This window comes from Phalacrocorax aristotelis, chromosome 4 (assembly GCF_949628215.1).
Source record: "Phalacrocorax aristotelis chromosome 4, bGulAri2.1, whole genome shotgun sequence".
Classification (NCBI taxonomy): domain Eukaryota; kingdom Metazoa; phylum Chordata; class Aves; order Suliformes; family Phalacrocoracidae; genus Phalacrocorax; species Phalacrocorax aristotelis.
The window spans coordinates 20,621,321-20,635,236 of NC_134279.1; the positions used below are offsets into that span (position 1 = coordinate 20,621,321).

Sequence of the window (13,916 nt, forward strand, 5' to 3'; positions counted from 1 at the left end):
GTTTGTGTGTGTTAAACCTTCTGCGGTATGTGCCATAGCAATGATCAGGTGCAGTGAGTCAGACGAAAGTGTTATGTGGTACCAGCTAAGTGGAAGGGCCTAAGTCGAAGCTAAGTAGTGAGGGCAAAGCTCCTTTTCCTTTGGTTTTCCAAGTCTGCAGTATCTGCACTGGTCTCAGGTATAAGAAGTATTTTGAGTTGTCCCCCTCTCTCTTGACCTTCCTCCCTTGATGTGCACACTCACATTTACTTGTGCGCTAACCATTTAGCTGGCAAGCACGCTGGGGAAATGGCAGCACGCTAGGGGTTAAGGCGTTCTGTTCATTTCTCACTCCAGCCATGTCACTGTGCAGAACAGTACATGTGGAACAGCCTGTCGGCTGCTAATCTCCATTTGTTCTTTTTTACGAGGCATGTCATTTAAATTTACCTCCATCCCACACAAAACAGGTCCTAGTATATTCGTACCGCATTATTACTGAAAATTATTTGCATTAGCAACACTTTATCTTAAAGGGTGAAAAAGACTTCTATGATGTGTCAAAGCATGGCACTTCATGTCAGCCTTCCTTGTCTACTTCTTTTACAGGGATCTCTTACTTGGGCTCTTTATCACACATATAAAGGGCAGCAGCAGTGGGATGGACTCCCGTGTGCTCAGCAGTGACTCAGAGCTTCGTGCAAGCTGGTGCAGTGACAGTGGCAAATAAGGATATAGTGTAACCTTGTTTCTGACTTGACTTGGTCCTGTGTTTTGTTTTCCAGTCTCAAGTAATCTGTTTTGTGGGGCAGGATGAAATGTAACAGTTTAATTACAGTGAAACTGTTAATGTCACTCTGTCTTACCTTCCCTTCAATTCTGCTTGTAGCTGATATAGGATACAGGTCTCATTTATTTTTTCCCCGTTTCTAAGTTGAAAGAAATGCGATGGGGATATCTTGCTGTGTACTTATCTTGAGTTTGCTGGTTTGAAGTCCAGAGGACATGCTGACCTCCGAAACGCATGTCCCCAGAGAGTGGACGGACAAAGCTGGCAGTGCTTGGATGCACCACTGCTCTCTGCACGGGGTGTAGCTCCTGTTATCTGCTGGAACAGTTACTAGCTTGGATGCAAGGAGCTGCTTGGGGCAGGTGCCCCTTTCTCCCCCCGGGGCTGCTCAGGGTTCCAGGAAGACAGGAGTTAGCCAAAATCTTGAAGAAGGTTGTCCATGATGTTTTGCACAGATTCCTGCCCCACACCAATCCCTTTTGTGATGTGCTGCTTCTGAAATGATCCCGTTCAGCGCCAGAGCTCTGCCCCGTTCCTCGGCGGGTGCCCTCAGCACTGGGCGCAGCTCGGGTCTTGCGGTGGGTGTCGGTGAAGAGAGCCGTGGTGCTGGTCCCAGCAGGATCCCAGACTGAGTCGTCAGAGTTCATTTTCTGCATGTTTTCCAGTTCATCTCCACTCGTTCACACCCCACCTGTCCTTGCGCTTTATCTCGCCTCGTCCTGGTAGAGTTATTTATCTAACCAGTTTAAAAATGGAGAGAGAAGATACAGTTGTTTGTATTTTCTGAACAAAGATGGAGGGAGATGTCTATAGCAGAGCTCTGACCATTGCATACAGCAATGTAAAATAAAGGCGGGTAAATGTCCACCTCTCCCCTCAAACTTTAGATTATAAATTGAGGTAAAGAAAGTGAGTTCATTCCTCCCCTGGTGGACAGCCCTGCTTTGTTGTAAGGCTGCGCACAGAAACGTTGTAGCTAGGAGCGTGCCAGGCTGTATTTGCTGGTTGGTTGGATATTTATGTCAAGGTTGCCAGGCAAATTCATATACTGCTACGCTGCAGGCAAGGTCTTGGGGGGTGGGGGAGATGGGTTAACATCTTCTAAAGATCTAAAGGTGTTGGAAGAGGTTTGGAGGAAAAGAATGAGGAGCTGGGTTTGCAAGTGGTAACAGTTGCCTCTTTTTTTTTTTGTCCCCCGTCGCTGAAGCAGAGGTATTCAGGGCTGAGCTGTTCTGCAGCGCTGCCCGGTTAGCATCTGTGCAGTTCTGTACCCTTGTGCCACGAGCAGGCGACGTCTAATGGAAAACTGCACAAACTAGTCAGTCCCTGCGATGCAACTGGAGTTTGTGTCACTGCTTGGACATTTGCGTGTTTATGGAGTCCTGCATTCTCAAAACCTATAATAATTTCAGTTAAAGTCTCTTCTGCCAGTGCAAACTAGAAAAAGTAACTAAACAGACAATAAATCTATCTGCACTCTATGCAACAGTTCTCTTTCTTGCCCTCAGCTGCCTTCTTTCTGCAGCCTGTGTGTCACTCATCAGGTTCAGACCTGCAGTTTATGATACAGGACAATTTTCTAATCACCATTTGAGCGCCTGGGAAAAGCTGGAGACTCCCTCCGTGTTTGTAAGTGCATGCTGTGTTTTACGGGCAGACAAAGTGTGTAAGCCAAAGCAGTAATGTTCCGAAACAGAAGTTAAATCAGGAAACCAAAATAAAGGCCAATATCAATCTTTTACACATTTAGTTACCAAACAGTGTTCCCTTTGTCAGCAGCACGTCTAACAACCATAAAATAGAGCTGTCCCTCACTTTTAGTTACTGTACATTCCAGGGCATTCTGTTCTTGTATACGCTCTCAGAAATAGCTGAAATGATCATAAATGTATTTCAGCAAACAGCAGCTTTTTTTTTTTTTGTAGCAAATGTAATTGCTAGATAAACTTGGGCGTTGCAAAATGCTGAGGTTTAGCACTTCACTGGACAAGCTGTGCGCATTTTTGAGACAACCAGCATATGGGAGACTGTCAGCAAACCACTGTCAAAGACATTTGTGACTCACAGGAATGGAGAGTTTTGAAAAGGAAATCATCTTCAGTAATCACAGCCTTACCACATCAGGGAAAGCAAGTTTTTCAGTTGCTGCTTTTTCGTCCTTTCTAAGACACGGTGGAAATCAGTTTGGTTTCATTCTGTTTTGATTAGGGAATTAGAAATTTGCATTTTCAATCTATCATTACTTTTATTTCTCTTTTGGAGAAAGGCAATAGGAGTTTATTTGAAAGGCGGGTTATGAAAGATTCACGTTTCTCCAAGTATGTGTGAAACAATCTTTTACATTTTGTTTAAAGTTGTGAAACGCAAGAAAGTTGGATCTCTATAGCTACCAGACAGATCCTCACAGGCAGACAGGGCAGGTATATAAAATCAGTTTGCTTTCAGCAGAAATGAAGTTTTTTCATATGGGAAGATGAGAAGGGCAGGAATTTTTAGCGAAACAAGCTCTTGAAAGAGCCAGCCCAGGAGAGAGGTAGCTCCCAGTTTATTTATGGAAGCTCATAATGAAATGGTAGATAACAAGCTAGAATGATGTACAATCTGGAGGGATGAACCTGTACTTGAGATTTGGCAACACTACTCTTAAAAATATTTACTGCTGCAATTTAAGGAGAGAGTACCAAGAGAAGCAATGTTTTATTTCTGTCAGTTGGCCTTCACTATAACATAAAACCAAGTAATTTAAATAGCAAAGGTTCCAGTAACTATCATGCACATTAATGTTCAACTTAGCGCACACCCAGACAGTGCCTAAATGTTCTTCCTTTGCTTTGAGTGGAAGGCTGGGTACGTGTAGCCCCTGCACTGGCATTGGATTTTCCTTTCCTGCAACTCCAAGCAGTAACTGCAGCGCACCCCTTGGATATCTGGAGAGGATGTCGCTGCTTATGTTCATTAACAAACCAGGCAGGCTAGAAGCAGGATTGTTCTGTACCTGGACAAGATGATATCTTCATTCTGAAATATATGCAAATACCCAGATGTATGTCTGAGAAGGAGCAGTTCTGTCCTGGGGCAGTAATTGGATTGCAGTTACTCAAATAACTGTTACATGCTTTTCTTTATACGAAAGGCAAGGTTTATATGCATGAAAGACAGTACGAACGACATCTCTTACTCAGACTCTGGTACTTGGAGCATCCCATCCATTGGGAGCTGAAGGTCCTGATGCAATCTGTGCCCAAGTGTTGTTCAGCTCCACGTTCCATCAATGCAGTAACTGGTCTGTGTGTTAAAGGGCAAAACTTGTCTTTGAAGGCCTTTTTTGCTTTTTTGTTTTCCTTTCCTGTTGAAGATAGTGGTAAGATTCATTGTTGGAAACAGTGTCTCCTTCATTTTAAGCTGCTGATAAAATAAAATGGTGATTTTCTTGAGAGCTGGAAGTGGGCATTGGCCAAATTGTAGATATTAGTTGTTTTTAATGATTCTTAATACTTTTTCTTTCCTTCTCCTCATGCTTCCTCATTACTAAGGGCTAAACAAAATATTCTGCTTTACTGACAGCTTCCAATCTTAACGGTTTTTCTCTTGCAAGGAGACTTGCTTTGTTGCTGCTTGGCATAGGGTTGCATTACTTAATCACAAATAAGTTTGCTTCACCTAGGTCCATTTGAGCCCAGAAACAGGACAAAAAGCAAGCAGTCAGTGTGGGCCAAGATCACCTTATCCAGGTGAAAGCATGGTCAGAGATCAAGCAAAAGCACAAGGTATTTGATGGTACGTCCAAGTGCCAGGAAGCCAGGGAGTCCCCCTGGGAGAGGAGATAGTCAGGGGTAGGCAATAGGGGGCCCACCTGGAGTGCCACTGCAGCAAGAACAAGGCGGTCCCTTCCCTTAGACGCCCAGCTGAGCCGGGCACTCAGGCACAGTGTCTGCCAAGATGGTTTGTGAGCAGGTAGCTGCCAGCGACGCCGTGGTCTGAGTGCAGCCTGGCAGAGGCTAAAAGGCTGAAAGTAAGCTGCTTGTGTATGACCTCGATTTTGAAGCAACTGTGTGCGTGGCAAAACTTGGAGTATTCTATAGTCGTAGATCCTATAGATCTAAATGCAGGGCTTGGGGTTGCTTCCTGAAATTATCTGAGATTTTAATTTATTTTTACTATTAGTTTTTTGAAATACTTTTCAGGAAAAGGCATTAGAAACCAGGAGCTGACTACTTAAATTTTAGAATATGAAGCAATGTCTTTCCATGTGGTTTCCCAGCAGTAGTCCAGTAACATACCAGGTCTAATTTCCAAGCTACTGCCTCAGTTTTACATGCTGAGATCAGTGCTCTCTCACCCTCCCACTTCCCAGATCGGCAAAGGATTTATTAAAACTGTAGCTAGCTCCTTGGTTTCTTCGAGTCTGTTGTTCTTGTCACAGTTCTGCTTAATATGTTGGCATTATTAAAAATCTAATCAAGCTTGCTACTCAGTGTGACTGCGGTTACCTCAGTCTGGTTTACAGCTCTCTGTCCTCTTTCCCAAGTGTGAGCTTAGCAATCATAAAGAACAAAACTCTCACAGGAGAGCATACTGGAAAAAAGCCATCAGCTGAAAATGCTTTGGAGTTTCAGCAAGGGGGTGACGCCGCAACTTGGAAAAGGACAAGGTGAACAGATCTTAATTCATTCTGGGGGGAAGGCAAGTCTTTCCTGGTTATTCTTTTTTTCAGATCAGTAAGACATTTTGTCAGGCTGCACATACACAAGCAAAGACATTCACAGGAGTCTCCCTGAATTAAACACTGCATCATCTTCTGAAAGCACTGGTATTAGAGAGGGGTGCCTGCTATTTATGTAATTAAAATTGGGGTTGGAGCAAATGCCATCATAGTTTAGGTGAAGGACAACTCCATCGTGTGTGGAGGAGGGAAACCTAGCAAAACATTCCAACAGAAATAACCCTGCAGTCACACTTAGTTATGGCCCTCATTTTGGATTCCCTCTCCTTGTGCCTTCTAGCACAGCTTTACAAGGGACAGAGATGGAAGGATCTTCCCACCACAGTGCCAAAGGGGTTGCCAGGCAGCTGTATGAAGTTAGTTAAAATCCATTGCAGAAACAACTTGTTATTTAAGAAAACGCAATAAAGGCATGTGGCTCGTGTAATTTTACAGCTCAAGTGTCGGGAGGTGCAGGTTTATGTTCAGAATTCAGCGCAGGACAAGGAGAGACTACCTGGAGGGCAAAGTCACCTTTTAGGCAGATGCACCTCGGGAGTTATGTAAAAGGCCCCAGTTAAGCCTGAAGTTCAAATTATTCTTTGTAGATATCTTAAGCAATGGCTGAAGGTTAGGTGTGAATTCAGCCCCTCCTAGCATTAGGGCAGGCAGATTTACTGCATTTTGAATTTGTCTCTATCCTAGGACTCCTGTGATGCCTATTCCCTCATCCTTGTCCTTTCTGGTGTCGGAGAGGTTGAGGAAATACTTGTTACTTTATCATTTATCCTGCCATAGAGTAAAGCTCAAAGGGAACTTCTTGTCTGGAGTCACTTGCTGTCAACAAATGCCGTACTGCTCCTTGGGGTATCTGGCTCAAGATGGGGAAAGTTCTTGCAGGATGGAAAAGTGATTTTTAAGATGAACTGTTAGGAGTTAATTCCTCCAGTAAAGCTCTGTTACAGAAAATGGATGGAAAAATCGGCCACTCCTGGGTTGCTGGTTTTGTCACCTCTGTAGCTCTCAGAAAGGGATCTGGTCATTGTTCTTTTTGGTTTGACCAGTTTGGACTTTTCAGGCAACAGGTGAGCTGGGCAACGTTTGGAGGTGGGTGCTGAGGAGAGAAGGTGGCAGGGAATGATCCTTTGGGCTTTACATAGAATCGGCGGTAGCGGCTCTGCATGCCACAGGAATGCCGCCTGCGCTTGGCGCTTCCATTTGAAGTTTAATGTGTGTTTGGTGGTAACCTTTTGCCACCCAGAGAAAGCGATGCGATAGATCTGTCTGATTTGCCTTGGTTATTGTTGATAATTGAATTTAGTTAGAGCAACGCTGCATCTCTGCTGCAAAGTCAAGCAATAGCTTCTGTTTTAATCCTGTGGTACCAGCTTTCGTGTCTCAGCCTTCATTGTTCCCTTGGGAGTACTGGGTGTTCTTTGTCTGCAGTTGCTTTCTTGTCTCGCAGGCCTACTATTTTCATTCACTTTCTAATTTCTTTCTCTCCCTTTCTTCTGTCTGTCTCCCTCCGAATCTGTGTTAGGTGATGCATATGTGCAGAAGGGGCTGTTTCTAATGAGCTCCTAGGCAGGGAGAAGGCAAGATAGATCACTTTTAAAATTGAAAGAGAAGGGTGGGGGTGGGAGTTTACGCTGAGGGGCACTGCATTTTTTTTAATAGATTCTTATTTAATTAAGAACACTTCTGGAGGGATGAGGGATGATGGTGTCTTTAGTAACACGTTAGAGAACAGCAGAACAGTTGTTTAGAGATTTTTTTTTTTCCCAAAGCATTCTGGGATTCCTCTCTTTGAGAACTGCCTTTGTGCTTTTACTTTACATGCTATGGTTAATAAAGAAAAGAACACAGCCGTAAACCCATTGTGAAGTACCTGTGTTGTCTGAAATGCATTGAAATGAGCTCTCTTTGACGCACATGTGAAGTCTGATGCCTGTCTGAATAGGCACTGAGAATGGGGAGGAGGTTCCAGGCTTATACTGACCTTCATTGGATCAGATTGGCTCTCTTTAATAAACAAAAAGTAATTTTAGTTACTTCTTTTGTGAATTATTGTCACCTGAAATTAAGAAGAATTGCCACTATAATAGATGCAACTGAAATACTAGTTTGACATAAGTCTTTTAGTACAGGTCACGATTGAAGAAAGCAACTGATCAAACTCAAGGGAAAACCCTGATCCCACCTAAGTTAGTTGTGGGACTGGTTTGATGTCGTTAGTGCCAGGAGTTCATCCTCGTTGTCTAGCATGATTTTGCAGGGTGGGTAGTCGGCAAAGGTCCTTTTTATCTGTGTGCCACTCAGAAATGAACAAGATGGAGTGAGACTTCACTGTACCCATCTAGAAAATGGTTAAAATAGTGTTTGCAACTTAGGTACGTTGTATAGCCTTAGTGGTGGAGGCAAGGTTGTTCTAAGAGTAAAGTATCAGCAAAGGCGTGACAAGGAACTGCTTAAATTTCCAGAAGAAACAGCCAAATACTCAGAACGCTCCTGTCTTATGCCATGGGTGTGCAGTATACTAAGATGGACCAAGTAGGCTGTTTTTGTACTATCTTATGTTTCATACACACAATTCTGGATGTCTCTAGCATAAATTTGGGAATGGCAAAGAGGAAGAGGGTTGGCTTATGGTTCATGTCATCTTTATCTAAAATATCCCATTCCCAAACGTTTTCCAATCCATGTGATAGCAGAATGACTTCTCCCTCCGGCCTTTGCAAATGCAAGAAATTCTGAGCCATGTTCAGAGCCAGCATACGCAAGCTCAAGGTAGGGGTAGGATCTTCAGGGAGTTGTAATGAGTTATAAAGAGTTTAACCTGCAGCTCTCGCTAACCCTCGCAGGAGATGAGTGCCCCTGCCAATCCATGTTGGCACTGCTCATGCAAGTGCTCCTGTATCTGCTTCAGTCAAAAACCAGCTGGCTTCAGTCAACTGAGTTAAGCGTTTGGTATTTACTAAGCACAAGTGGTTTAAACTGAAGAAGGTTAGGGAGCTCTCAAACAAGGAAGGGGTAGTTTGCAGATCTGGTGGTGCCCCAGGGGTTGTCAGCCAGCTGGTACCTTGCTGAGCCCAGCTGTTCTTGGATGCAGTGTTTTCCAGGGCTGACCGATAAAGTTGGAGGTTGAGAGTTTCTGCGGTATCGCTTCAGTTTGGAAGCTAGGCACAGTGGTTAAACCTACTTCTTTTTATCTGCCCTGAGTCCTTACTATCACTTGTGATTTTGCTAGCTACACTATCTTGTTTTCTCTTGTTAAAAATAAGAAGAAAATCATCCCACTCTCCATTGCTGCTGTGTTAAATGTCAGTGTAAACCAAGAGAGAGCATTTGAGAGCAGCAGCGAGAATGCCTATTGCAAACTACTGTCTGATCCCTTCCCACCATAGTGGGCCACTCACTTGTGATGTTGCCTTGGAACAGGATGGTTAAGCAGATGCACTTCATGTAAAATATATGGGAGTTCCTCATAATCGCTTTAGAAAAACAGGAGTTTGTTTATTTTTGAAGCAATGTTATTAGCTACAGGTCCCATTGTATCCTAGCAATTTAGCTGTGTCAAAGATATGATTAAGCTGCAGCTATGGGACTCAAGTAAAACTGCCAGATCACATTAGTAATGTAATTTGTGTTTGTATAGCAGCCATTTCCAGTTTTTTCTACATAAGGGTCTGCTGCCGTTTTGGTTTTCATTCCTCACTCCTTTTCCTTGGAGGGACACAAGGGATTATAAATTGGTAGTTAAAGTTTGTATTAGTTGGAATTTAGAAGTCATTTTGACTCTTGGCATTAATGTTTGGAGTATGGTTGATGGCAAACCTGAGCTGGGGCCAGATGGGTTCTGATTTCCTGTGAGCCTCAGTTTTCAGGGCTTTGGCTGCGTATGCAGCTGAATTGGCATATATGTTATCTGCAGTCCCTATAAACCCCATGCATGAAAAGCTATCTTTTAAAGATGCGGTCCCCACTGAATGTGTTTATATGTAGTTCAAGGGAAGATTTTTCTGAAGCACATATGGCAGGAGGGGCCTTCTTCCCTCTTTGTTGGTGTGTTTTTTTTTTTTTTTTCCCAGTGGAAGCGAGGTCCTAACCAGTGTATACTCCCAGATATCTCAACAGGATCCTAGTCCTGTCTGGGACCAAAATGTTTTCTCTGTCTACTATTTAAGCAGCTTTTAAATTTTTACTGGTTTTCTTAAAATCTTTTCTGTGGATTCTAGCTTGCTAAATACACCAGTCCAGATCCATTAAGCACACTAGAAACTGGATCCAAGGTTGAGAGCAGTCCATTCAGATCATTTTTCTGGAACAAGTAATATTTTCTTTTTAGCCATATTCCTTTAAGCCTCCCAGCCTTATGTTTGCTGCCTTATCAAGAAGCTGGTTTTATGATTTGCATTCTTGATCGTGAAGAATTGTGTGATTTTTTTATTTAGCAGATTGAGAGATGTCATAAAGAAAAAAATGTGAGCAGGCATTACTTAGCCACATGTTTCATTTCCTTCAGTCCTGCAAGTACTAAATTCTGGTTTTAATTTTGTTATTGAAATTACAGGACCTTGTAAAGACCTGGCTGCATCCCAAAACATCCCCTCGAAAAATACCTCTTAAGATGCAGCCATGCCAAGTAATCTGCTGCAGACAAAGGTCTCAAGGTATCACTGGTAGCTGTCGTGGTTTAGCGGCAGCTCAGCCCCACACAGTCGCTCGCTCACTCCCCCACCGGTAGATGGGGGAGAGAATCAGAAGGGTAACGCTCGTGGGTTGGGATAAGAACAGTTTAATAATGAAAATTAAAAGAAACAACAGTAGAAATGCAATGTGAAGGAGAACAACGAGAGGCGCAAAGCCCCGGGGGAGGGGGGAAGGGAGGGGAGGGGAGAGGGGGAACGAACCGCCGGAACAAACCGCACGCGCCGCAGCCGCTCGCCGCCCGCCGACCCGACGCCGCGCCGCCCGCGCGCTGCCACTGCCCCCCCTCAATATACTGGTCATGGTGTCACATGGTATGGAATGAACCTGCCATTGGCCAGTCGGGGTCAGCCGCCCCCACCATGGCCCTGCCCCTCCCAGCCCCCCCTGCCACGCCACGCGGCAGAGCGCGGGAAGCTGGAAAGGTAGCTGACCCCCACAGTGAGGAGAATTAACCCCTTCTCAGCCAAAACCAGCACATTCTCCACCCCTTATTCCATACCACTTACACCATGCCCAGGTCCCATATGATGCAATACAACCGTACCAACCACCACCCCTCCCCTTCCCATCCTTTAACATAATACACAGACATCATTCCCTTAGTTCATGGATCTTCCCTGTAAAATGTCCATTAAAATGTCCATTGAGTTCACGCAGTCCATGACTCTGGGCTCCATCTGTTGTATCAGTCTTTCCGGGTGGGAGAGATGGTGTGTGGCGTTGGGTTGCTGCATACCGAGTCAGTCATCGTTCCATCACTGCTGCACGGCTTGTTTCATAGTTGATCTTCCATGGGTTGGGAGGCTCGTACTCTGATATCATTGATACAACACAGAGGTGACACACAATATTATATAGCAGTTCACATTGTGCCATTCAGTTCATTGACTGTTTTCACCCAAAATCAAATCCCCTTGAGGCACACATCGGATTTCTCCATCCTCCCGCATCACCCACCAAGTGCACCCAGGTCCTCGAGCAAAAACAATCCCACGAATGGGTTTGCCTTTGCCAGAGGCAGGAAGAACCCAGACTGTTTTGCCCAGCATACTTTTTGTGTGCACTACAGGGACTCTATCCCCTTCCACAGTATGTAGGATTTCTGACTGGGCAGGGCCAGCTCGGTTGGCAGATCCCCTCGTGTTGACTAACCACGTGGCTTTTGCTAAATGTGTATCCCAGTGCTTGAATGTCCCACCCCCCATTGCTCTCAGTGTGGTTTTTAACAGTCCATTGTACCTTTCAATTTTCCCAGAGGCTGGTGCGTGATAGGGGATGTGATACACCCACTCAATGCCGTGCTCTTTGGCCCAGGTGTCTATGAGGCTATTTCGGAAATGAGTCCCATTGTCTGACTCAATCCTCTCTGGGGTGCCATGTCGCCACAGGACTTGTTTCTCAAGACCCAGGATAGTGTTCCGGGCAGTGGCGTGGGGGACAGGATATGTTTCCAGCCAGCCAGTCGTTGTTTCTACCATTGTAAGCACATGGCGCTTGCCTTGGCGGGTCTGTGGGAGTGTGATATAGTCAATTTGCCAGGCCTCCCCATATTTATATTTCAGCCATCGTCCCCCATACCACAGAGGCTTTACCCGCTTCGCTTGCTTGATTGCAGCGCATGTGTCACATTCGTGGATAACCTGTGCAATAATACCCATGGTCAAGTCCACCCCTCGATCACGAGCCCACCTGTATGTTGCATCTCTCCCTTGATGGCCTGAGGTGTCATGGGCCCACCGAGCTAGAAATAGTTCACCCTTATGCTGCCAGTCCAGATCCACCTCAGCCACTTCAATCTTGGCAGCCCGATCTACCTGCTGGTTGTTTCGATGTTCTTCAGTGGCCCGACTCTTGGGGACGTGAGCATCCACATGCCGTACCTTTACAACCAGTTTCTCTACCCGGGCAGCAATATCTTGCCACAATGTGGCAGCCCAGATGGGTTTGCCTCTGCGCTGCCAGTTGCTTTGCTTCCATTGCTGCAGCCAGCCCCACAGGGCATTTGCCACCATCCAGGAGTCAGTATAGAGATAGAGCACTGGCCACTTTTCCCGTTCAGCGATGTCTAAGGCCAGCTGGATGGCCTTTACCTCTGCAAACTGGCTCGATTCACCTTCTCCTTCAGCAGTTTCTGCTACTTGTCGTGTAGGACTCCATACAGCAGCCTTCCATCTCCGGTGCTTTCCCACAAGGCGACAGGACCCATCAGTGAACAGGGCATATTGCTTCTCATCTTCTGGCAGTTTGTTATACAGTGGGGCTTCTTCAGCACGTGTCACCTCCTCCTCTGGTGATAATCCAAAATCTTTGCCTTCTGGCCAGTCCATAATCACTTCCAAGATTCCTGGGCGACTGGGGTTTCCTACTCGAGCCCGCTGGGTGATCAGTGCAACCCATTTACTCCACGTAGCATCAGTTGCATGGTGTGTAGAGGGGATGTTTCCTTTGAACATCCAGCCCAGCACTGGCAGTCGGGGTGCCAGGAGCAACTGTGCTTCAGTACCAACCACTTCTGAAGCAGCTCGAACCCCTTCATATGCTGCCAATATCTCTTTTTCAGTTGGAGTATAGCGGGCTTCAGACCCTCTGTATCCCCGACTCCAAAACCCTAGGGGTCGACCCCGGGTCTCCCCAGGTGCTTTCTGCCAGAGACTCCAGGTAGGGCCATTCTCCCCGGCTGCAGTGTAGAGCACATTTTTTACATCTTGTCCTGCCCGGACTGGCCCAAGAGCTACTGCATGGACTATTTCTCGTTTAATCTGTTCAAAGGCTTGTCGTTGCTCAGGGCCCCATTTGAAATCATTCTTTTTCCGGGTCACTTGATAGAGAGGGCTCACGATCAGACTGTAATTTGGAATATGCATTCTCCAAAAACCCACAACGCCCAAGAAAGCTTGTGTTTCCTTTTTGCTAGTTGGTGGAGACATGGCTGCTATTTTGTTGATCACATCCATTGGAATCTGACGACGACCGTCTTGCCATTTAATTCCTAAGAACTGGATTTCTCGTGCAGGTCCCTTCACCTTACTTTGTTTTATGGCAAAACCAGCTTTCAGAAGGATTTGGACTATTTTCTCACCTTTCTCAAAAACTTCTTCTGCTGTGCTGCCCCACACAATGATGTCATCAATGTATTGAAGGTGTTCTGGAGCTTCTCCCTGTTCCAGTACAGTCTGAATCAGTCCATGGCAAATGGTAGGACTGTGTTTCCACCCCTGGGGCAGTCGATTCCAGGTGTACTGGACGCCCCTCCATGTGAAAGCAAACTGTGGCCTGCACTCTGCTGCCAGAGGGATTGAGAAGAATGCATTAGCAATATCAATTGTGGCATACCACTTGGCCGCCTTTGACTCCAGTTCGTATTGAAGTTCTAGCATGTCTGGCACAGCAGCACTCAACGGTGGAGTGACTTCATTCAGGCCACGATAGTCTACTGTTAGTCTCCACTCTCCATTAGACTTCCGGACTGGCCATATGGGACTGTTAAAGGGTGAGTGGGTCTTACTGATGACTCCTTGGCTCCTCAGTTGGTGAATGAGTTTATGGATGGGGATCAGAGAGTCTCTGTTGGTGCGATATTGCCGCCGGTGCACTGTTGTGGTGGCGATTGGCACCTGTTGTTCTTTGACCTTCAGCAACCCCACCACAGAAGGGTCCTTTGAGAGACCGGGCAAGGTAGACAGCTGTTCAGTTTCCTCCGTCTCCAAGGCAGCTACACCAAAAGCCCACTTGTAA

The 13,916-nt window shown here is 45.6% G+C and overlaps 2 protein-coding genes across 6 annotated transcripts in view; one reads left to right on the top strand and one right to left on the bottom strand.

The window, feature by feature from the left end:
• MAML3 (mastermind like transcriptional coactivator 3) overlaps nucleotides 1–13,916 on the top strand; it is a 255,986-nt gene that overhangs the window by 91,009 nt on the left and 151,061 nt on the right. The window lies entirely within an intron of this gene.
• Nucleotides 10,248–12,706, bottom strand: LOC142056172 (uncharacterized). The gene is made up of 2 exons (XM_075090549.1): nucleotides 11,421–12,706; nucleotides 10,248–10,993 (listed from the first exon to the last, which is right to left on the bottom strand). Exons 1-2 carry the CDS (start codon nucleotides 12,632–12,634, stop codon nucleotides 10,957–10,959), a joined length of 1,251 nt encoding a protein of 416 aa, XP_074946650.1. The 5' UTR covers nucleotides 12,635–12,706; the 3' UTR covers nucleotides 10,248–10,956.